The 12,175-nt window shown below is 34.7% G+C and overlaps 1 protein-coding gene across 1 annotated transcript; it reads right to left on the reverse strand.

Annotated features, from left to right (window-relative positions):
* Window positions 1-7,943: 7,943 nt before the first annotated feature.
* On the reverse strand, window positions 7,944-8,456 carry LOC127115272 (uncharacterized). The gene has a single exon (XM_051046855.1). It carries the CDS (start codon window positions 8,454-8,456, stop codon window positions 7,944-7,946), a length of 513 nt encoding a protein of 170 aa, XP_050902812.1.
* Between the last annotated feature and the right edge of the window lie 3,719 nt (window positions 8,457-12,175).

Consider the following 12,175-nt stretch of genomic DNA (forward strand, 5'->3'; position numbering starts at 1 on the left):
TCAAATTTAATCAAGGGAAGTTATTTCATTCTTTATTTTATGCATATATGATCCTATGTGAGGATCCTCAATCATTCATTCATCAAGATTTGAAGTTTGGCCTTGAGAAGTTGACTAGTCAAGTCACCTGACTAAATTGAGGATCACTAATATACAACTTTTAATGTGTTTGTCAAATGAAGATGACTCCAAGAGAAAAAATGTTCTTAAGAACCATATTAACAACTTTCATGTTCATAAAAAATACATTTGAAACTTGGAAGATCATCATTAATTTCAAAACATTATAGGTCATTTTGACAGAAACCCTAATTTTTGGTCAATTTCCCAAGGACCTAACTTCCTTATTTTTTTATGATTTTGAGGTGATACCAAATTCATTAGAAAGATTAAGATGTCTAATTCAAATGTTATGTTGGACAAAATTTCATAATCCTAAAAGAAACACATGTGATAATACAAAACATTATAGGTCACTTTGGACCTAAGTCATTGAATTTGAAAAATGTCCAATTTCAAGTGCCCATAAAGTTCTCATGAAAAATCCAAATGATGAAAAATATGAGTCTAAATTGATCATATTGAAAATATCTACAACTTTGATGTTGGAGGTTTTTCGATTTGAGGCTTGCATCATTGAAACATAAGAGTTTGAAGATGCTTGTTTTTGGTAAAAAAAATCAAAGGAAACCTAGACATGTTTTGTACCCCAAACTTCACTGCCAGTTTTCATAAATTTCCAAACTCCAAATGAATTTTTTCCCAACATGACTTTTGTTCCTTGTTTCAAGGGCTTTCCAACCATTACTCATATTAATTTTTTGGACTTTCCATGAGTGAGTTTCGAAGAGCTTTATGTTTATGTTCATTTTTGCATTTCACTTTAAAACTTCATGTGCAAGCGTATGCAGCCCCTTGTGCACGTCCAATTCAATTACATATGAGTTCCGCATGGATTTTCATTCATTTTTGGGCCTCACATGCGCCTGTACAGGCCCATGCATGGAGGATCCAAATTTCATGTGCACGAGCCAAGCATTGCCTTGCATCCATTCCAGCTATAAATAGAAGTGCAATCTCATTCAAATGGTAACCACAAGGAGATCTGAAGTGCTGCTGAATTGAAAACCAAACCCTCACTAAAGGAATTTTCAGTTTTCTATTTCATTTTCAAGCTTGAATTTCATCATTAGTTGATCTTTACAGCTCAATTCCTTAACCTTGCATCACCATCACACTTCCAGATCAAAATTGGATCAAGAGCTTGGACAATTCGTGTTGTTTGAAGCTCCATTTCAGAGGTATATCACCAAACTTTCTTGATCTAGATCTTGCTATATAATGTGAATTCCTTTGGTTTGTGCTGTTTTCTGAAGTCTTCTCACATGAGGCAGGCCAGTGGTGGTCTTAATTTTGCAAATCGTGCCATTTCAGATCAAGCACCATGATCTTCAAGCTCATGTTTCTCTTTGAATAGGAACTTTGAGGAGGATCTATGGTTACAGGGGTGATGTACATCACCTCAGCTTCATTTTGATACCTTGCTTTTTCATTTTCATTTAGGTTTGATTTCCTGCGCGCGGTGGCCGGATCTGGTTAGATCGCCGGAGAATATGGTGGTTTCCACCACCATCCCCACGTGGGAGCTTCATGGCCCTTGGATCTCACTGAAACGTTTTAATCTTAGCCTTCCAATGTTATGACTTGTTTTAAATCCAGATGTAGCGCGCTTGACTTTGGTCTTTCGTGTGACCGCACCTCTGAACCCTCAGATCAATGCCATGTCAATTAATGAAAGGATCCTGTGGCTGCGCATTTTTGCTATTTTCTTATTTTCTGTTAATTCCATTTTAATTCCTTTTATTTTCAAAAATACATAAATATTTTATTTGAAGTCACAAAAATATGAGGCCAATGCCAAAAAATTTCTTGAAAAATCTAGTTTCATATTTTGATTTTTAATTATTTTTGTGACTTCATTTAATATTTTTTGTGAACTATTTGGTTTTTAATAGTTTTAATTCATTTTAAAATACTTCTTGATAGTTGAAAAATCCAAAAATATTTTCTTAACACATATGGATCATGATAAGTCAATGAAAAATGGTCTCATCAATTTCTTAATTGGTTTGAGATTTTAATTCATATTGTATTATTTTTATTGTTTTTAATTGTTTTAAAATAGCTTCTGATTTCAAAAATTATTGAAAATTTTGTCAAAGCTTGTTTGACCATGTTAGACCTATGAGAATTTAATTGGACTTGTTGAAGTTGATTTGAATTGAATTTGAGGTTTGACCACATTTTGTCCATTTTATTTTTGCATTTATTTTTAATTCAAAAATACCAAAAAATATGTTTGACTTGTTGACTTGTGATCTTCATTTCTCTTCTGTTTGACATTGGTTGATGATGACTTGATTCACTTTTGACCAATTGTGTTTGATATTTGATTTCTCTTTTCATTCATTTCATCTTCATCTCTTTCTTTTCATTTGGCCAATGAGTTAATGTCTTATGGTTGGTCTTGACAAATGAGAGGTTTAACCTTCTTTGATCCAAATCAAACTCAACTTAATCCAAGATCAAGTGAGTTACTTTGTGTCCAAGATAGGTTGCTTCTTGGTTAAGTAAAAAAAACCTAAAGCCCATACAAGGCCTTTCCTCTTTTCTTTTGGTCTGGCAAGTTTTAGGAGCTTGGCTTACTAGTCATGATCTCTAACTTGTGTTTATTTGCCTATAGTTTTATTGACCGACCTCAGATAGGTGTGACTACTACATTAGTCCACTTACGATTGCTTAACATAACGCTAAATTGTCTTATGACAAACTAACATAACCATACTAATTACTAACTTTAATTTGAGCATTTAATTCATAGCAATTTACTTTAATGCAATTTACTTCTTGCTCATTTATTCATATTGCTTTTCATTTTGCTCACTTGAGCATATATTTTATGTTTATGCCATTTTCCTTTTGCTCATTTGAGCTCATTATTGTATATAAATATATTGTTGTCTTGTGTTGGTTTTGCTTTTGTTTTGTGTGAACCCAATGCAAAAAGGAGAAAGGACTTAGAATTAGGACTTACTTATGCTTAAAGGAGTTCAAGAGCAACTAGGTCTCATGCCTTTAGAATGCTAAATTTGTTGAAGAGTAACTAGGCCTCATGCCTTTAGAATGCTAAATGTCAAAGTTGACTTCAAAGGACTTCCTTTCCAAAACTTATTCTTTGTCCATTTTTCTTATTGTGTTGTGAACTTTTTGATGTTTGCTCTTGTGTGATAGGGATTCCATTTTGAGATAGTAAGGAGGACCATTGTCATGAGTAGCCAAGTTAAAAGAGACAAGCCAAATGGAGATCCTAGGAGCTTGAATCCAAATTTGTGTGATTGCTTATTTATTTGCTAAGTCCAAAGGAAAGAAGCATCTTGAATCATCTCTATGATTTCAAGAAAAGGAACTCCAAGGGTTTTATCTTCTCTCTTATCTCTGTATGCTTTAGGACTAGCCCTTCTCTTCTTCTCTCCACTCTAACCCAAGCCAAATTCTTTTTGTGCAAACTTTGACTTTGTTTCAAATTAGAAACCTAGGCCTTATGTCTTTGACTTTTCAAAAATATTTTCATTAATACTCATTGTGAATAAATTTTAATCCAACTTTGACTTCATTTTGTAAATAAACTTAACTTGTAAATACAACTCACTTCAAGTTGTTTTTGTGGTTCCAGTGGCCACCTTTGTTAAAACTTTTTCATAAACATTAGCCATAAGTTTGAGTTATCATAGTGGTTGATGTAAACCTCACCTTATCCTTAGTGATTGGATTATAAGTCTTCCATACTTATTATAGGGTTAACCCCTCACTAGTATGTTGAAGCCTTCCTCACATGGTGGATTGTTGGTTTAGGTTGAGTTTTCTCCCTTTGATAACAAAAGACCTTAAGGCTTTTAATCAAACCAATTCACCAAATCTTTGAGATTTTTACCCCGAACTACGAGGTTTTAATCCTACCTTTGTGATGGTACGTAGGCAATGGGTTCATCCATTCAAACAACAAAAATTGTAAATATAATCTATTCTCTTCTCATCCCCCAATATTTTGCACATATTTTCACAAATACCAACCTACAACACATATTTGCAAAAAGAGGTTCCCTTAGAGTACTAAGGATATTTTGGGTGCGTAAAACCTTCCCATTTCATAACCAACCCCCTTACCTAGATCCCTGACATTTTTATTAGTTTTTGATTTGATAAAACGTCTTACTTGGCTTTTGTTCGCTTTTTAGCCTTTCCTTTGGACAAATAAAAGTGTGGTGGCGACTCGAATTGTATGTTTACTTTTGGTTTAGTCAATAAACCTAAAGGTAACGAAACCCCTATATATATATATATATATATATATATATATATATATATATATATATATATATATATATATATATATATATATATATATATATATATATATATATATATATATATATATATATATATATATATATATATATATAAGAAAAGGTGTTAAGATCAAAAAGGATTTAAGAAACCCCATTAAAATGAAGATAACCTAAAGAAAAATATATCTAATGTATTATTTACAAAATCACCTCTAATCTCGATAGAAATTGAGTCAAAAACACGATAGATTTCCGCGCATAATTTCCCTTTTATATATATATATATATATATATATATATATATATATATATATATATATATATATATATATATATATATATATATATATATATATATATATATATCATAAAAAGGGGAAATTCTCCGAATATCGATCTCAAGGATTGCAATTTAATATCGAGTTCAAAAACTAGTGTTGAGGGTTTTAGATTCAGATTTATAAAAATAAGGCAAATGAAATTAATACTGGAAAATAAGGGTTTGCAAGAGAAGATGAACAATGTCAAAGAATGTGTATAATTTGTCCCTGTAACAACTCTGAGTCAGCACCAATAAATATCAATTACTTCCAGTTCTCAAGGGTATTTTCTCCCAAGTCCTTGGTGAGAAAACCTTTAATCATTCAACCCTAATTTCTATGTCCATAGGAAATTATCGGTGAAATTAAGCCTTATTATATCAAGAATGATCTAGTTCATACAGAGTATCTCTGGTCCTAGGTGATATTTATTGCAGAGTAATCTTATGAAAACCTTAACAATAGCGGTCCAGCCTAATTAATAACAATACAACAATCTCAATTGGTCCGAAAGAGAAAGTATTAAACACATCAAAAGATTAGCGTAAAAATAATATTATCAATGCAATTGTAAACTCAAAGTCATTACAGATTTAAATCAGGGACACCCCCTAGCATTGGGGGGGTTTAGTTACTCATATTGTTCAAAATATATTCAAGATAAAAAAAATACACATTACGAGTAATTGAATGACTTGGATCTTCAATTGCTTCCGCTCATGAAAATTTTTCGCTCTTTGAATTCCTTGATCTCTGTAATTCTTGATCGTCTAACAATTCTTTGTGCTTTGTGTTCTCCTCCTCCCAAAGTCTCTTCTCCTCTCGTAGGAATTCTCCTAAAATAGTGAAAATCCCTTGACAATAGTTGGAAATCTCCAAAACATCCTTATTGCTAAAGCCCGGGTAAAAAGGCCAAAAATTGGAAAATTAGCGCCTGAGCTAAAACGGCCATGTCAGCTGACACGGGGCAGTCGTATCAGGCCCCTGCCTTGCCATTCTATTCTCTTTTCACTCCTAGGTGGGCTGACACGGATGGCCATGTTAGGCCCATGTCTTGCCATCATCTTCTGTTTCACTCCTAGGTGGGCTGACATGGCCCATGTCAGACCCTTGTCTTACGCATCTCTTGCAGTTTGTTTTACCTTCATCCTGACATGGTCCGTGTCAGGCTCCTTGTACTGAGAAATCTCTTTTCCTCAAACTTCAGAACCCTCGACTTTCTTGCATTGAGTTTGGTGGATCTTTTACTTGGACCTTAAGGGAATAAAAATAGACAACCAAAGCATAAAATTCCAAAAATACGAAATAAAACTAAAAATTGATAAAACGCTTAATTAACTTACAAAAATGAAAACTAACTTAAAAAGGTACCATAATGCGCACAAAGTATTCTAGAATCCTTGGTTTCTTGTCGAATAAGTAATGAAAACATTGTGAAAATGGTGATCGATCACAACCCCAAACTTAGCTCATTGCTTGTCCTCAAATAATGTTCTAAATGACAGAGTGTGTCACTTCCCAAAACTGAAATTTTCTTACCACAATATTGTTGAGATCTTCCGTCATACGCCTTCACGCTCCCCTTCATAGTCCTTACTTTTCCTCATTGATTTTCCGTCACACTTCCACATCGACGCATTGTTTCACCTGTCATCTTATATCACACTCTCACCAATTCTTTCCAGGTTAAAGTGTTTACACTCATATTTCCAAATATGCAATATCGACTCATAAATTTGAATAGTTTCTCCTTTCGTATCAACTACACACAACACACACTTTTTGAGGTCTTTCGGGTTGTAACGGGGCTTGGGTTACGATGGGGTAAATACAAACAAAAGGGAAAATAAGTGGTTTGGGTTCAGAGCCAATGTCATTATTTCTTTCACTGTGTTTATTCTACATCTCATTTCCAATTCTTTTCTTTTTCAGTTTTTTGTTGCTCAGTTCTCTTTTTTCTTTGATTTTCTCTTCTCATTTGGTGAGTGCTTTCTTTTGTTTTCTTTTTTGTTTCGATGGTCGTTTTTCTTAATTTTTTTCCACACTCACCTTACTTTCAAATACTTATGGGGTTACCCCAAACTTAGAATTTAACACAGCTTAAAGACATACCATTGACTCTGAATAGGGTAATGAAGTGTTTGGGCTACGAGTTACATTCATGTGGTTATATAAACAAACAAAGGGTTCAGGCTCAAACGGTGTTAACAAGGGATAATATTAAAGGGGTGACTAGAAAGGCTCAAGGCTATTATTCAAACAACGTGCCTCAGTGTGTGTATATATGCAGTGATATTCCAAGAGAACTTACGCACACTCAGAGTGATAAAGACATACCTGAATATCGCTCATGATGAAAAATATGTTTGGATTTTTATGCACTCTCCATGTTAGGTAGAGCTTGACAGAATCCACAGTACTTCTAGTATGGTGCAACTTCTTACTCAGCTCGGAATGCACAAGGAACCTACGTTAGTCGAGCTTGAGACAGTTGCATTCGATCTTTTTCTTCGGCAGTATCAACTTTTTGGGAAGATCATTCACAACAAGCAACAGTACATGGAGTAATCATTTCCTCCACTACCACTAATGGTCATACCTAATCCAACAATAACACCAAGAACCGGAAATACATGCAGCAAGTGATACCCAACAGTAAAAAAAAACAAATGTAAAACAGTAAACAAAATTGGAAATAATAAAATAAATAACAAAAAGCATAATTAAACCTCCCCCGCACTTGATCTAAACATTGACCTCAATATTTTAGGATAAGATAGAAGAAGGGTGACTCACAATGCCCTACTGAGGAGGCTGGGGAAGAAAGTGCCACATCATAATAAAGCTGCAATTATCCTTGGGTTGCCTCCCAAGCAGCGCTCCTTTATCGTTATTACCTTGACGCTTCATTCCTCTTGTTATCGGGGGTACTTCAACTTCCACACCTTGTTGCACTTCTTTTCCAAAACTAAGAAGCCATCTTTTTCAGCGGTATGGATTCCTTTGTGCCACAAGTCCTTTCTAACCTCCATATCCTTACCTTGTTTTTGCTTTCTTTTCTTTCTCATGGCTTTTGGAACGGAAGTAGGAATTGGAGTTACTAATGGAAGTGGTGATACTTGAGAAGGCCTTCTTGTATCTTTCTCTGATGTTGGTACGTTACTTTGCCTTCTCACCTCTGTCCTGATCAAGCCTACTTGATAGTGATGTTCTTTTTCTACCTATGGCTCCCTGTTACTACAGTATTCAATGTTATTTCCTCATCATAAACGTTTAAAGTTAACGTTCCCTGGTCCATGTCGAGATTGCATCGACTTGTCTTCATGAAAGGCCGACCAAGAATGATGGGTGTCTCTTCATCTTCAGGTATGTCTAGGATCACAAAATCAACAGGAAAACTCAAGTCCTCTATTGTCACCAGTACGTCTTCTGCTATACCATATGCATCCTTTCTCGAGTGATCCACAAACTTCAGATTTGTCTTTGTATCACTGACGTTTTTAATACCCAACTTGTGATAGATTGATAATGGCATCAGACTCACACTAGCTCCAGAATCAATTAGTACCTTTTTGAAAGATCTCTCTTTTATTGTGAATGATACTATTACGGTTCCAGGATCCTTCTGTTTGTTTGGAATTTTCTGCCCTAGTGAATTTGCACTACACTTTTCCTTCAAGGCTACCGGTTCTTCTGTTGTTGGTTTCTTTTTGGCTATTACGTCCTCCATGAATTTTTTGTACATGGGCATTCGCTCGAGTGCTTCAAACAAATACATATTGTCATACCCCAAAGTTTGCCCTCCCTTTTTACTTTTCATCTAACCTATGGCTTGAAATCCATCTATACTCATTCATATTTCATTCATGGGCATCATTCACTCGTGATAGACATTTGCTAACAAGTGTCATGCATTCAAGGTTCATGGTTGATAAAATTAGGATTGTAAAGATCGTGGTATTGCACATCATGTGGTTTGAAACTCTGATCCTTGACTATGCTCTTATAGGAGCTTGTGGTTGGCTCATGTGTAGGAGCTAAACCCTAATGGAGGAGTCTATGGTTTGAAGAGCTTTGTGGTTTGACATGAAGCCCTAATGCTTGATCCTGGAGTTGGTAACCCTTGTGGTTTGTTTTGAAGGATTGAAAACACTCAATTGGTTTATGGCATTGATGGATCAATGGGTTTGAGACTCTTAGTCATTGCCTGGCATTTGATTTTTGACCTAACTAAACTCGTGTTGCATGGTTTGTCCTGGTTGGTTCCAAGCAGGCTTGCCTTCACATTCCACTGCATCTCATTTGACCTAAGTCATTCCATTCATCGATTCCATTGATATTCATTGATTCAAATCTCGTTGATTCAGTTTGGTAAGGTCATGGCGTGATCACTAAGTCACGTTATCATTCATTCATATAATACATTGGTTCCAATTAGGTCATGGTTCCATTTTGAACATGCAGAGAAGTCCATGTCATCATCCTTTTGCATCAATTGACTTTTGATCAACTGTTGACTTTTTGGTCAACTAGTTGACCAAAGTCAATTTACTATACTTAACCATTTCATCATGTTTTAATTAATTCTAGAAGTTTCGAATTGATTTTTAAAGTTCAAACTTGATTTTTATTCAATATTTGACTTTGGAGATTCAAATCGACTCTTGAGAATTAGGGTCCGTTTGTTTTGGCTTTTTTTAAAAATAATTTTTATAGTGTTATATATTTTAGTGTAAAAAAATTTTACAAAGAAACTTTTCATAAAAGCTTCAAATGAAAATTTGGTTTGAATAGTTATTCTTAAAATGTTATTTTAGGTATTTCATCATTTTATCGAAACTTTTTTTGGATATCAAATTTTCAAAAAATCACTTAATTTTGAAGCTATTTCAAATAGTTTTTCATAAAAATCATTTTTAAGATACAACTTTTTGAAAAAATTGTGATTTTGACTATGTTTTGATCTTCAATAATGTATATTTATGTTATAGAATGAACAATTCAATCTTTTAATTTATAAAAAACAAATTTAGAAAAACTTAACAGAGTTAAGTATGTGCCATAACGGCTAACTGTAATGGCCCGATCTGGCCGAATCTGTTACAGAAGTTCACTCTATATATTTCCAAAAATCACTCTTCAACAACCTTCACCAATCACTTTTTGCAGAAACACTTCACAAAAAATGATCACAACCACTCTAAAATCATTTTCCGAACTAAAGCGCTCTCCCTCGCGAACTCTCTCGCTCACGAACACTAACTTCACTCACTAATTCGAAAGACGTTCATAATTCACGGCGGAAGCAACAAAAATTGCAGAGAAGAAGGAGTAGAATTCAATCAGGAAGGCGGAAAAAGAATGAGCAATTCAAGGAGAGAGCAAAGTACCTGTTTCAATTCGGTGATTTCGCGGTTGGAAAGTTAGCCTGCGTTTAGATTTGAATCCACCACGCCGCGTTCGTCCACCCTCACGTAGCCGTAAAGTACCGTCAGAAACGCGTTGATGCCGCGAGTTGCTAATCCATTATATTGATTAATGAACTCGTGAAGCACATCACTGCTAGAGCATCGAACGCGACTACGAACTTGATCGGAACCACCATGCAATCGCTTCGGTCACCGAATATTCTTCAGTTCATGTTTGAGATTCTCGAGGCGCGTTACCCTTCATATGGCGAATACAAGAGGAAGCAGACTCGGGTCTCCATTGAATTTCTTCTGGTTGGGCCTAAGGCCCCATGCAATCTGTGTTCACACCCTCATCTGACAAAGTTCGCGCCCCCCATGCGGTTGGGCCTTATTCACACTCCCTTCCAAGGCCCATTTCATGTTTTGGTGGGCTTTATCTTAGTTAGTTCATCACTTAATTAAGAATTAGTGTTAATTAAGATTTTAGAGATTGATTAGCATTAGTTAATTAGATTCCATTTAGTATTAATTAGGATTTTAGAGAATGATTAGCATTAGTTTTAATTAGATTCCAATTAGGATTAATTAGGATTTTGGAAATTGATTAGTTTAAATAGAAATTTTAGAGATATTAAAACCTTGATTAAAAATTGTGATTAACTTTAGAATTTTAGAAATTAGACTAGATTTAGGTCTAAGTGACTAGATGAATTTAATTAGAACTTACTTCGGAATATTTGGACTAGAAATTTGTTAGTAGAATATTAGTTCCTTAGGTATTAAGAGTTAAGTGGGTATACTAAAAGTTTTGGACTAAATAGATTTTAGAACTTAGGTTCATTTGAATTTAGAAATATTAGAATTAGCTAGAATAGGATCTTAGAATAATTAGATATTGTCCGGAAGTTTATTGATGTTAATTAGAATTTGCATGAAAATTTCATTTCGATATTCATAAATTTTTGAAATGACTGTTTTACTCTTAGATTTAGAAATAGTCTAATTTTGCATGTTTCCATAGTTTTAGGCTTTGTGAAAATAATTCTAATAGATCATTAACCCTTTAGGTAGTTGTATATTCATTTTAACTAAAAAATTTCTCACTGATTAAGTTGATCAAAGTACGCTTTGGTCGACTAAATCCTTTGACTATGCTTGATTCCCCAAGCTTAGTCGAGTGATGAAAAGACCCTTGATCACTTGACAAAGCAAGTCCTTGTGATCAAGATACGCTAAACGCTGGATCTCCTACTTCAATCAAGATTCAAAGATCGAGATCAAGAGTTCAAGCTATTCAAATCAGTACAAGGCATGACTACTATTCAAGCACTACAAAGGTCAAATGCAATACTTATTGATCATGAGCCAAGTTGTGTGCCATGAGTCAAGTTGTGTGCCATGAGTCTTAAGTAATAGAGAATGAATGAAACTGGAGAATTCCTACCCCCATTCTGAATATCTTTGGATACAGGACGAATGACCCAGTTGCTCATTGTGTTCACCTCTATTCATAGGATTTAACACAATTCGAGTCAAGTTGATTGATAAGCCTCTTCATTTTTCAAAGATAAGCCTTCATCACAAGAAGCTGCAAGGAAACTCAAATTTAACACCCATTGATTTTGATGCAAATTGCACGTCATGAGCCTTAAGTTGTAGAAAAGGAATGGGACTGGAGAGTTCCTACCCCCATTTTGAATATCTTTGGGTACGGGACGAATGACCTAGTTGCTCACTATATTCACCTTTATTCATAGACTTTAGTGCAATTTAAATCGAATAATTTATAAGTCTTTCTACACAGACGTGAAGATCAGAACGGAAGATCAGACTTCAACCTTTCAGGGTTTCACTTTTCTATCCACTTGTTCTCCCAGTAAAACTAAAACCATTTTGTGAATAAACTCAAAAACAATTAACCCTACGATTAGGATTGTACGACACGAGCCTTAAGCAATGGAGAAGGAATGAGATTGGAGAATTCCTACCCCCATTCTGAATATCTTTGGGTGCGGGATGAATGACCCATTTGCTCACT

Source organism: Lathyrus oleraceus, chromosome 1 (genome assembly GCF_024323335.1).
Source record: "Lathyrus oleraceus cultivar Zhongwan6 chromosome 1, CAAS_Psat_ZW6_1.0, whole genome shotgun sequence".
Classification (NCBI taxonomy): Eukaryota; Viridiplantae; Streptophyta; class Magnoliopsida; order Fabales; family Fabaceae; genus Lathyrus; species Lathyrus oleraceus.